At 40.1% G+C, this 13,904-nt stretch overlaps 1 protein-coding gene across 1 annotated transcript; it reads right to left on the reverse strand.

The window, feature by feature from the left end:
- Positions 1-245: 245 nt before the first annotated feature.
- On the reverse strand, positions 246-1,310 carry LOC121288371 (urotensin-2 receptor). Its single transcript, XM_041206924.1, has one exon. It carries the CDS (start codon positions 1,308-1,310, stop codon positions 246-248), a length of 1,065 nt encoding a protein of 354 aa, XP_041062858.1.
- Between the last annotated feature and the right edge of the window lie 12,594 nt (positions 1,311-13,904).

Consider the following 13,904-nt stretch of genomic DNA (forward strand, 5'->3'; position numbering starts at 1 on the left):
GGAAAACCAACCATACCAAACATTAGTTCAATTACTTTATATGATGTGGAGCGTGATAATATCACCCATGCGTACACATGATACGATGAGCAGCGAGATAAGATCATCCTTGGTATGTTGAGATGATCCATTTACGGGAAGAACCTACTTGAAATGGGAAATGAAAAATAATTAAAAACAAATTGCGCGTATATATAGATATATACTCACATTTTAAACTGTACCAGCCTCCTTTCTAGTCCTCTTTAGTTGTGTGACACATTATCTGTGCACTGTTGACTCCCAGAAGACACTGATCTTTGGGATGAATTCCTGTAGTGTTTCCTTTGTGAGAACTCCAGGAATTTCCTTTGCTGATTTCTCACGTACTCCTTGTAATTTTTTGTCAGTAAGGTATAGAGGAAAGGGTTGATACAACTGTTGCCGTATGCCAAACAAGTTACAAAAAAATTAACATAGGCAGTGGTTTTGGGAGCAAGATTTGCAGTTTCGTTGTAATAGAGAGTGAACAATTGCCATACCCAAAAAGGCAAGAAGCAGACACAATAGGCAAGGACAATAGTCAAAATCATATAGAGGATCTTCTGTTTGGGGGACCTCTTCACTTCTCTGTTGTTGAAAGTCGTGGTTTGGGACATCCAGTAAGTACGGGCCAACTTTATGTACAAGAATCCAATTACTATCCCTGGAGCCAATATACAGGTGTGGAAAAGTACAGTCAGATAGACTTTGTATGCTTTTTGTGGCCATGTAGAGTGGCACATACGTTTTATTGCCCCATTCTTGTCAAATTCTCGGAGATCAATCATTATCATGCTTGGAAGCGCGAGGACAAAAGACATGAACCAAACTGCACAAGTAATGATCCTTCTGTAGGCCCTGTTTCTCCTCAAAGTATCCAAAGGTTTGACCACTGCCAGGTATCTCTCAGTGCTCATAATAGTCAGGATGAAGATGCTGGCCTGCATGGTCAGAAAGTCTAAGCTGAAAAGGATCCTACAGCCAACTTCTCCAAAGTACCAGTCCTTCATGAAGTAGGTGCACACCACAAAGGGGATGGTGGAGAGATAAAGAAGATCAGCGAAGGCCAAATTTACAATATACACATACATGGAACCAGTAAACCTCATGGATAGGGTCATCACCACCAGGATATAGACATTACCTGCAATCCCCATCAGGCACATCATGGTCAGAATGGTGCCAAGCAGTAATGTGATCAGTGCCTCATTCCTTGACTCGGAGACTGAAGACGAAGAGTTTACAATAGAGGAAATGTTGCTCGGCGTCTCAGAGAAGATCGCCTCCATGCTTCAAATCCTGTTCGTCTTAAATTGGATCTGGTAAAACTAAACGCGTTTGCTTCAATTCGTTCACAACGAACGCGAAGCTCACCTGGATATACGGGCGATCAGAAGAATAAGTCAACCAGTCTGTTAATGCAACTGTTTCACAATATTCATAATACAATCACGGAGTATCCACAACCATTTCAGAAAGCACCCTGTTAAATACTTGTACATTCAAACAAGTGATGGCTTCAAATAAATAACAAGCTGTGGACTGGGTGGTTATATTGACTAAAAAGATTGTTTTCATTCAGCAATTGATTGCAGCCCTTGCAACGAAACTACACCCCGATTGTGAATACTGTGGATTTTCCATAAACTGAAACCTTCAAAGCAAACACTCTACCCATAAGTATATAATCTGCCAAAAGTGGCTGAATGTGACCGATGCCAACAGATAGCGTTCAACTCTTTGGAGATCTTGCAGCGTGGAGGGAGCGAGTCTCAATGTCCCGAAAACAGAAACTCAAAAGGTGGCGGGACAGATGTGAAATCCTTGAAAGGTTAGAATGCGGTATCATCGGAAGTTTTTCCGACAGCGCACCTGCTTAAACATTTTGAAACCTCAATAATGCACAAAGCCAAATGTTTGAGACTCACCGCTCCGGCGTTGCTTGAGAAGATGTGAAACGTGTTATTCTCTGTTGCAATGTACACACTTTAACCGGCAGTAAGAGTTTGGCTCTGAACGCAATGCTTTGCAGTGGGACAGCATCTATGTGCTGGCGTCTTTACACACGGTAGCTGAAGTGAAGGCAGATAACAAACTGCCTGGCTACACATCACCCACTCTGCAGCTGAAGTCTGGAAAGATGACAGCCCTTTGAGACCTGATATAAGTGGAAAGGCTCGACAATAGTCGGTATGGTCTTAGTTTAATGTAAAAGCTGGGAGAGGGGGAGGAGGGCTCTCTGTGTCTGTCAAAGACAACGTGGCGGAGGTGGGATCTGAATTTTATCAGACAGTGGTTTGCAGAATACCGGGTTATTTGCTTTGACTCTTCCACGTCTTACGTTTGATAATGTCAGGACAATTGCCACTGGCAGGAGAGTCAGGAACCAGAGGACGCAGATTTAAGATAATTGGCAACAGTACCAGAGAGGAAAGTAAAATCTTTTTTAATGTTAAGTCAGTTATGATCTGAAATGCACGGTCTGAAAAGGCAGTAGCAGCAGATTCGATAACAACTTTCAAAATTGAGTTGGAAAAATACTTGAAGAGGAGAAAATTACAGGGCTGTGGGGAGAGAGCCCTGGAATGACACTAATTGGATAGCACTATCAAAGAGCATGTACAATCAGGAGGGGCTGAATGGCCTCCTTCTATACTATGATTCAATGATTTTCAGCGATTAAATTATGGCATCAAAATCAGCATTTATTTGCAAGGATAGTTATATTTCTAACACTGTTCATTTAATTACCTCAGTACCTTTAATGCGGCTTTCAAGAAAAAAGAACACGAACAATATCTAGGTTATATAGGGACAGCACCCCTTAAATTGAGATGAAGCAGTTTTGGGCATACAGTCCAATGAAGTTAGATCCTAATCTAACCCTTTGGTGCATTGCAGTTTATCAATGTGAACTTTCATCGGGGAGAAAATCTCACTCACTGACCTTTACACCAGGTGCAGTACAATATTCCTATTTATATAACACCTCACCACAGTGACATTCCTCAAAGCACTTAGCTCAAAATTACTTTTACACTACAGTAACTTACACAGCAGGTCATGGAGCTGGTTTGTGCAGAGTATCCAGGCCATCCGTTGGCCGTCCTGTAGACTTTTTAAACTTAGAATCAATGTTTGTTTTAACTTTAAGCGAAAATGGACAACACCTTTTTCTGCTTGATACTGAAAATAGCTTGGAACACAGTGGAATAATAAAGATCACGTTATAAATGTCATATTTTCGTCTGCAGTGCAATTGTGTTAATTTGAGTTATGAAAGGGAAAAACATCACTAGTAGCTGGATTTGCTTACAATATGAATAATCAAAGAACAAATTCCAGATATGTTACCCACTTCATGAATATGTCATGAAATGCTTACATCAAGACTCTGAACGTGCGATTTAATTCACAGTACATATGTATATATGTAAGGTTGTAGTTATACTGTTTGTACATGTGATCTTAATCTAAAAATATTCCTGACACACTTTTTCCAATTAACAAGTCTCACTATTTTTTCAGCTTTTTATAAGCAAATCAGCTTAGAATGGATATCTTGTCCACTGTATCTAGTACACTAATATGGTTCTACAGTGAACATCTGTTCCATTATTTCACATTTTCTAACTATTAGCTTGTGTTCATTACTATGTGAATGCATCCTAGACGTTAGGTCACTGGCAGTTGGTTGTTCACCTCTTTATAGTGCATGCATATATTTTTCAATAAGCACAATCAGAAAGTTATCATTAAACTTTTTTCTCTGTAAGAGCTAATAATTTGAGATCATATTATGGCATTAAGTGGCCCTAGCAAAACTGAAGTTGATGAGAATCAAGAAGAAAAGACTGCACTGATTAGAATCATACCTAGCAAAAGGAAGATGGTTGTGGTTGCTAGAGGCCAATCATCTCAGTCCTGGGACATTGCAGCAGGAGCTCCTCGGGGTAGTGTGCTGGGTCCAACCATCTTCAGCTACTTCATCAGTTGCTTTCCTTCCATCATAAGGTAGGAAGTGGAATATTTGCTGATGATTGCACAGTGATCACTAATATTTGCAATGCTCAGATACCGAAGCAGTCCATGTCTGCATGCAGCAAGATAATATTCAGGCTTATGCTGATAATTGGCAAGTAATATTCAGCCAATGGTGCCAGGTGATGACCATCTCCAACAAGAAAGAATCTAACCAACTGCTTTTGATGTTCAATGGCACTACCCTCACTGAATCCTCTACCATCAACATCCAGGGGCTTACAATTGACTAGAAACTGAACTGGACCAGCCATATAAATACTATGGCTACAAGAGCAGGTCTGAGGCTAGGAATCCTATGGTAACTCACCTCCTGACTCCCCAAAATCTCTCCACCATCTATAAGGTAGAAGTCAGGAGTGTGATGGAATTCTCACCACTTGCCTGGATGAGTGCAACTCCAACAACACTCAAGAAGCTCGACACAATCTAAGCCAAAGCAGCCTGCTTGATCAGAACTCCATCCACAACCTTCAACATTCAGTCCCTTCACCAAAAGCACACAATAGCAGCAATGTGTACCATATACAAATGCAATGCAGCAACTTGCCAAAGCTCCTTCGATTGTAGCTTCTACCACCTAGAAAAGCAAGAGCAGCAGTTGGCTAGGAACACCACCACTTGCAAGATCTCCCCCAAGATGTCCCCCATCCTGATTTGGAAATAGGTCGCCATTTCTCCATCATTGCTGGGTCAAAATCTTGGAATTCCCTTCCGAACAGCACTGTGGTTATATTTACACCACATCGACTGCAGTTGTTCAAGAAATAGCTCATCACCAAATGTCCGTAGATCCCTGAAGTTGCAATACAGGTAGATGAGGTGGTAAAGAAGGCATATGGGATACTTCCCTTTATTAGTTGAGGCATAGAATATAAGGGCAGGGATGTTATGCTCGAACTGCATAAAACTTGTCAGACCACAGCTAGAGTACTGTGCACAGTTCTGGTCCTCACAATACAGAAAAGATGTAATTACATTAAAGATGGTACAAGGTAAATTTATTATGATGTGACCAGAAATGATTAGATAGATTGGGATTGTTTTCTTTGGAGACAGAGTGGTGATTTAATGGAGGTGTGTAACATTATGAAGGGTCCAGATAGAGTGGATAGGAAGGACTTATCTATCTTAGTAGCGAGGTCAATAAACAAAGGGCATAGATATAAGGGTTCAGATCTTCTGATCAGGATTGGAAATCCGATTTCTGACTCTGATCAGACAAAAAATGCACACTTACCTTCCATCAATATTTCAGGGTAATCTTCCAATAGAGGATCCTTCACATCTGACCCAGTGCAGCAAACCTTATAGGGAGCAGTGCAGAGAATCCGCATAGAAACCACACCCACTTTTTATGGCACTAGATGCTTTATTCTGGTAAGTGAAGAGTTTAAATATCCCCAAACTGCTTTGAAAACAGCTACAGAGAGAAGGTAAGATGTGTAAGGTAAGTGGGTAAAGGGGCCAGGTGACAGGTGAGTAGGGGCAAGTGGTAAGATGTGTAGGGTGGTAGGTGGGAGGTGGGTCAGTGGGAGTTGGGTCAGGTCAGGGGCTAGACAGGTTGGGTCAGGAGCTTGTTAGGTCAGGTCGCGGAGAGAGTCGGATGGTGGGGGCTGGTTAGGTCGGGGAGTCAGAGAGAGTGAATCAGGTGGTGGTGGCTAGTCAGGGTGATTTGGGTGCTGGGGGCTAGTCAGGCAAGGTGAGAGGGGAATTGGTGTCGTGTGGGGGGAGGCAATGGTAGTTGGGACACAGGGTAATCAGGTAGTGTCAGTGTGAGTGATTGGGGGGAATAAATTGTATGGTTACCCAAGTGTTAGACCAGGTTTCTTCTGCCTAACATTTCCTTGGTTACTATTCTGGTAAGTAAATCGGAATGTCCAAAATCCCTGACTCTAACTCAGAGTCGGAGACTTTTTTCTGGAAGTTCCCTGGAGCAGGGGAATTGCCCATTGGAAGTTTAAACTTCGACCATCTGGAGACTGGAAGATCTGGGCTAAAGTAATCTAGAAGGATTAGAGGGGATTGCTGAAAAGAGAGGCATGTTGCTAAAGTTTTTCACCTTGCACTCATCAGGAAAAGCACAAGACTGAATGAATCAAACAGTCACAACAATTTATACAACAGGAGCAGAGGGTACCGATTGGTTGGCAAGTGAACTCTGGCAGAAGAGTTATCATTGAGTTAATAGGGACTCGCCACTCTCACTGATAATTCAAAAACATATTCCTGAAAAAACAAAACATTTTGGATGCTGGAAATCTGAATTAAAAACAAATTATGCTGGAAAAACCTAGCAGGTCAGGCATCTGGGGAGAGAAACAAAATCAATGTTTCAAGCTGAGCCACTGTCATCACCAACAGTTCTAAAGAAAGATCACTCTGTTTCTCTTCACAGATGCCTGACCTGAGTTCTTCCAGCATATTTTTGTTTTTATTATTGAACATATTTCTTTTGTTTTCAGAGAATGGATCCTTTTATATGAATGTATGTCACTTCTAGCAAATGTAAATGAGCTACGATACGAGCTCGACTGATTATCTTAAATTGGTTGTTAGTGTAAATATTAGCTTACTCAGGATTATTCAACAAGTGCTTCCCAGTTGTGGAATCACATCTAACAGTAGACATTTTGTTTTGTGTTTTGCAAGCATGGGCTGGTTGAGTACAGCCCGTACTCTGCTTATTACAAACAACTGAAGGAACATGCTGTTTGATTCAATCAGCCAATCGCTGGGACGTATGGCCTACATACCTGGCATTGCACCAGCATTGAAATTCATACAAGACGTTGTTCAATCATGTGATTTCATGTTGGGCAGCACTTGCTAAACAATCCTGAGTGTGCTAATAACTACACTATCAACTGATTTAAGATAATAAATCCAGCTCGTAATTGGTTCATTTACGCTTGCTGGAAGTGACATGCATTCATACTGACCCACTCTCTGCAAACGAAAGGAATATGTTCAAGCTGTGTGCCTTTTCTGAATTACCATGGAATTTGGAGAGCCTATAATTCCCTGTTGCTTTCTCCATGTCAATGCTTCGGCCAATCAGAGTCAAACTGCCAAATAATCAGCACCGTTTTCTCCTTTAGTATAAATTGTTGAGATTGTTTGAAATTTGCATTTGTCGTGATGAGTGCAAGACGAAAAGCAACATATATCTCTTTTCAACATTATTCAAGATCTGTGCTGCCAAGCAACTGATTAGAGGGTAGTTGAGAAAATCTTTTCACCCAGAGCTAGGTGGGAGTCTGGAACTCTCTGACTGTAAGGGTGGTAGAGGCAGAAACTCTCATCACATTTAAGAAGTACTTGAAGTGCATTTGAAGTGCAGTAACCTAAAAGGCTGTGAACTAAGTACTGTAAAGGGCGATTACATTGGGTAGGTCTTTCCCAATTAGCACAGACACGATGGGCCAAATGGTCTCGTTCTGTGCCATAAATTTCTATGACTCAGTGCACTGTGTTCTTATCTATTAATCCGCAAGAAACTGCTCAATCCATTGATTTCTCTGTCAATTACAAATGTAATTAGTACATGGACCCAAAAAGGTTTTCATCTTATAAGTATGGGTAGTTTCCACTTGACATGGATAAATTTACAATTTGAATTAAATAATACCAGGAACATTGGTTCTTATGGATATTTCAGTACGTTTATTCAGGGAATTGTTCAAATCTCATCTTGCAACATCAATGAAACAATGAATATTTTGTAATTATACATAAACCCAAGGTGAAACAAATATGAATTAATTGGGCTGAATTATGTGGAAGTGGCTTTTCTTGCTCGATTCCAGGCTGACATTTCTTTTGCATAATCACAGCCCAATTCAGTCTTGAATATGCAATAATACTGGTTTTTGTACAAATTTATTACTTGATTCTGGTTTATGATGCAGTTTTTCTTTCACTGCTCAGCATAGTTGCTTATAGGAAAAAATGTAATTTTAGTCCATATTAAACTAAAGAATTTAAAAAAAATAATCACAACGGTATATTTCTATATTGTATCCATGTCTTGTTGGCATACAGTTCCTGCTCTCAAACATCACTTTCTGTCTTTATAATTTTTGGTAATTGTTTTGGTGCAGGATTAAAATTGAAAGTACATATGTAATCACTTATAATAGGAAATTCTTTGCGTAAACTGGCCCTGTGGTGAAGTAATCAATAGCCAAAGCCTTTAGGTGGTGCTATAATCCCACTGTAGCCTGTACTGCAGTCTCCTTTAATGCACATGAGCAATGCCAGGGGAGATCTGCCCATCCTGAGAATAAATTATATGTTAGATATCCCTTTTGTTCTTCCAAATAAATACATTAACCTTTTATCTCATTTCGGATTTCCACTCAATCAGCCAACATTTTTAACACCATAACTTAATATTGTAAAGACTTGAATATAAATTTTCCCATTCGGTGGTCAGTGGACTGATTGCCCAAGTACTTTTAAAACGTGGCGCACTATGTGGGAATTAAATTGGTGCTGGGTCAAACCAATTTAACAGCCTGGTAACATGAACCTCATTACTAGTTTTAATGTGTTCATAGTTCAGATCAGGATCATAAGTGAGTTATGATTATTGTATCAATACACACTTGAAGCCACTTCACATTAATGTAAAAATATGCCAGTATTATTTCCCATTATTAATAACATTAACAAAGATTTACAGACTTCTTCCCATTGACTCCATTAGTATATTTTCCAAGAGCTTTACACCAAAATATTTATATTCAGGAAGAACTTTGAGTGGAAATGGTTTGGCAAGGGATCTGCACTCACCTTGTCTGCATTGTGGGGTAGATTCACACCTGTATTGTAATTTTGTTATTGTCTTGTGTGTTTTGTTAATTTTAATGTAAAAAAGCACAGAGGTGCTTATAGCAAATACTACAGCACTAAGCACTTGCATTTCTTCCTTAATACATGGAATACAACTATTCTTTACTCTGTCTACACAAGACCAGTTCTTTCTCAGTGTATCTTGTCTGTTTATAGAAAGAAGATTTAACTCACTTAATCCTTAGCTTAGAATCAGTGAATCATTAGCCTCTCGTTAAAGTATCGTTGTTTATTCCGAGCTTTGACTTTTAAATCTGATAATAAGGACAATAGGTTGCTCATAAATTCTTAACTTTAAATAAATTTAAATTCTGAAGTTACTTGATTCTCAAAATGAAGAATCTAAGTGCTGAATGAACCACTCCTCTATGTTATGCCATCTAAGGGTCAGTTATTTAAATGTGTATTTCTGCTGGAACATTTTGCCTGACCAGCTGCGCATATTGGGGATTTACAGATGTGCTGCCCATTATTTCCCTTTGATTAAAATTAATTAGTGTCTGCTTCAAGCAATCTGAGTTCAGGGTAAAAATGGCCTGACATAAAATAGGGCTGCATCAACTTCAGCAATTTGTCCTCCCTCTAATCTCAGAATAGCACCATTACCCTCCATCCCCCCATCCCACCCTACTCCCCTACTTCCACCAGCCAGTGGACTAGTATGAATTTTTCCATTTGACAACATTATGCTACTTAATTAGTTCTGAATTATGGCCAGTTTTATGTTTTGACCACAGGACTAGATTGAGATTCCCTTGATGTGCTTTTCCTATGAACTTCATCACCTACCAATAGAAATGATTTGGATTTCCTCAGTCTGGGCTAAATTCAGAACCCAATTCAGGAGATGAAATGGAAATAACTGCCCATTAGAGATGGGAGCAGGAATAGACTACACGGCCCATCAAGCCTGCTCCACCATTCAATACAATCATGGCTGATCTTGGTCTTCAACTCCGTTTTCCTGCACATTCCCCATACCCATTAATTCATTGATACCAAAAATCTGTCTATCCTGACCTTAAATGTATTCATTGACGGAGCATCCACAACCTTCTAGGGTAGAGAACTCTGAAGATTCACAACCCTTTGAGTGAAAAAAATTCTCCTTAATCTCATTCCTAAACGATCAGCCCTTTATCCTGAGACTGTGCCTTGTGTTTTAGATTCCCTGACCAATGGAAACAATCTCTCAGCTTCCAATTTATCAAACTGCTTCAGAATTTTGTAAGTTTCAATGAGATCACCTCTTGTGCTTCTAAACTCCAGAGAATACATTCCCAATTTATTCAGCGTCTCATAGTACGACCCCATCATCCCAGGGACCAATTTAGTGAACCTTTGCTATACTGTCTCTAATATAAGTATATCCTTCCTTAAATGTGGAGACCAAAGCTGCACACAGCATCCCAGATACAGTCTCACCAAAACCTTGTACAACTGCAGCAAGAATCCAAGAGTGATTGATTAAGATGTTAAGACAGTAGAGGGCACTCTTTTCAGATTGAGGGAAATCATTGAAATAATTCTAATTTATTGTTATTTACCTAAGTAAATTTACCAAATAGCTTCTCTGGTCTTGGGTATGGGCATAATTTATTTGTAAACTGGACAGGTATTTAAATACTGCTATAGCTTTTAAAATATTTTAAAAATTCATTCATGGGATGTGGGCGTTGCTGACTCGGCCAGTATTTGTTGCCCATCCCTAACTGCCCTTGAGAAGATGGTGGTGAACTGCCTTCTTGAACTGCTGCAGTCCCTGTGGTGTAGGTACACCCACAGTACTGTTAAGGAGGGAGTCCCAGGATTTTGACCCAGTGACAGTGAAGGAACGTTGATATATTTCCAAGTCAGGATGGTGAGTGACTTGGAGGGGAACTTCCAGGTGGTTGTGTTCCCATCTATCTGCTGCCCTTGTCCTTCTAGATGGTAGTGGTCATGAGTTTGGAAGGTGCTGTCTAAGGATCCTTGGTGAATTCTTAGTAAGTTAGTTTTGACAAACTGTAATAAAATACTGTCTGAGTTTGTGACACATGATGATAATCCATAGGATCCACCTGAGCATTCATATCATGACTTTTTCTGTTCATTTTTAAAGATTATTTTATGTAAAGTTATTAATTGTTGTTGTGGTGTCCAGTTTGTGCTTGGAAACTCCTGTTTCAGAGGTATGGGTTGTCTGTCATTAGCCAAAACCAGACTCTGCTGCTTCATTCTCAGCGGCCTTTTGAAAACCTGCCCCTAAAATAACACACGTAATACACCACAACAATTCAGTTTGATAATATTGTATCTCCATGGTGGTATATCTGTGTTGTCTGGAACCTGGTCTTCTGTTTAGCTGCTACTCTGGCCTATCTCTTTCAAAGCCATTACACAATAGCTGCCTGTAGGAAAAGTGTAAATAGATTCCTAACTCAATTAGAAGTTAATTATGTGTTGACGTTTCGAGTCCTCATGACCCTTCGACACGTCAACTCTTTTCTTCTCCGCCGATGCTGCCAGACCTGCTGAGTTTTTCCAGGTAATTCTGTTTTTGTTTTGGATTTCCAGCATCCGCAGTTTTTTTGTTTTTATATAGAAGTTAATTATTGTAGGAGATCTTCCTGGATTGCCAGCTGTGTGGCTCCTCTCCATATTATCTTAACAGTCTTCCCTGTTTTTCTCAAGTTCAGATGAACTAGCAGGAAACTAACAGGTTTGTCACTTTTTGTATGCTTTCTGAATCATTGCTCAGGATGATTTTTTAGTGTATCACGTAAGGTTGGAGTCTGGTTATAGATCTCTCAAGACCTTTATAGATAGAGTAAATGGTGCCATGGAAATTTCAGATTTAGAATCTATAAAACAAAAGAAATAATAGTTTGGAATTATACGTCATATCTCACCAGCAAAACAATGAATTACAAACAACTGAATTTATTCAGTAAAATAACAACTCTCATTTGCACAGCAGGTTCAGTGAAGAGAAGGTCCCAAGATGCTAGACAAATTGAAACCTGCCTGCTCTGGTTCCATTCCTTGTGACTCCGGAAGGAGTAAGGCTCAAGGGTAATTTTGTGGGGAGGATAATGGATGGGTGTTTGGGGGCATGATGTGGATAAGTGTGAAATGTGTGCCTGCATCATCTGTTGTTTGTAAATCAGAAGGGATTATGGGATGAGGCGGAGGTGGAATGTGAGAAGGAGGGTTGGGGTCATCTTCAATGGTTTCAGCCACTGCTGGCTACGGCCTCAGCTGTGGCCACTCCAATGACTATTGGCTCATTGACAGGGGTACAGAAATGCAGCTGTGCCTGTCCCCCACTGGCTAATGTCTGTTGCCTCCAATAATGTGCGACTTGTCCTGCAAAATAGAGACAAGTGTGTCAGTAAGTGTGGTGCCATGTGTTTGAGTGATATGGCTCTCATAGTTGAATAGGTGGTGATATGTGGCATGTGCTGAGGGTGTTGGTGTATTGAGCACTGCGTGAGTCTATTGATGCAGTTGGTGGGATATGTCATTTAAGATATATTCACTGACCTTGACCACTTTTGTGAGATCGTTGAACTTTTTACAGCACCATATCCAGGTGCTTGGGGGTTGACTCCAGCCATTTACCAACACAGCTATCTAGTCCCACTGCTTCGACAAATTTTGTTTGGAGGGTTCTCCTGACCCCATCTAGGTAGATCACATCCTTCCTCCTCCTCCTTCACCAAGGTCTCCAGTATAGTGTCAGAGAGCCTTGGAGCGTCATTGTTGCACCATAATTCAGTTTTCTTCCTGTTCAGACTCTCTTCCACAAACAATTCCAACTCCTACTCCATCCAGAATGTACTTCCCCTTTTAGAGGTGTAGGTTGTCTTTAAGTAGTGCAGTCTAGCTTTAACTTGCCTCACACAAACTTGGGACCTCTGCTGAGGCGTGCAGCCACTCAACATCATGTATAGGGCTGGCTGCACGCAACAGTCATTTAAATCAGCAGGCAGCACTATGTTGGCACACTGCCTGCAATGGAAGCAATGGGCGTGGGTTAATTGAACATTGCAATCCCGGGCCCGTTTGTGGGATCTATCCAATTTTGTCCCGGTTGTTCTTTAATTCAGTTAATAATAGTTTTTAAAACGCTCTAACTTACCAGACTCCATGAAGGATCCTTTGCAAACATCTGTACCCACTTTGCTTACAAATAAGCTGCAGATTTACAGAGTGATTCATTGTCAATGGCACTCAGACATATTAATTGCAGCCAAAATTTATGGAATTGGCAGTAAACATGTGTTTCATAGTAAAGGATGGACATTTAAAGCACAAATCTAAAGCTGCAAATATAAAATATTTCAAGGTTCGTCTGTCACCCAACATTGGTTTTCTTTGATCATTGGTTCTGAATATGTGTGAAGCTGAAAAATCACATATATAAGAGTGAGCTGGTTTGTATTAACAGTGTGTATTTAATTAATTAGAAATTTGTAAATTCACTGTTATATAATTGCTGCAAAATGAAGCTCAGTTTCATCCGACTGAAAACTTTGACGAACAGGAAAAGACCATTAAGCTTATTAAGCCTGTCACATATCTTACTACATCATTTCGTGCCTTCTATCTAAAAACTCATCTTATTTCCTTCTTGAAGTCATGATTCCACAGCTCGCCAATGTTTCCTTGGCTTGTGTTATAGTTGTCTTCATTCCCAGGCCTAGAGTATTACTGTAGCTTATACTTCAGCTCAAACTTAGGACCTCTCAATTATTGGCCACTTCCCATGATTCAGTCGGGGATTCCTTCCATTACGATAATGGAGGTAATTGATATATTGCAAGGGATTTTACCTATTACTGTCCATTCGGATCATTTACAAACATGCTGTTGAGGCATTTATTACAATTTAATAATTTAAAGAATGCATGCATCAAAGGTGTAAAAGTTAACATTCACCAGATAATATTGCCATGTTCAGGAACATTTTCCGGGAGAGAGGTTAACAATAAATGGGCTGA

This window comes from Carcharodon carcharias, chromosome 15 (genome assembly GCF_017639515.1).
Source record: "Carcharodon carcharias isolate sCarCar2 chromosome 15, sCarCar2.pri, whole genome shotgun sequence".
NCBI classification, from domain to species: Eukaryota; Metazoa; Chordata; class Chondrichthyes; order Lamniformes; family Lamnidae; genus Carcharodon; species Carcharodon carcharias.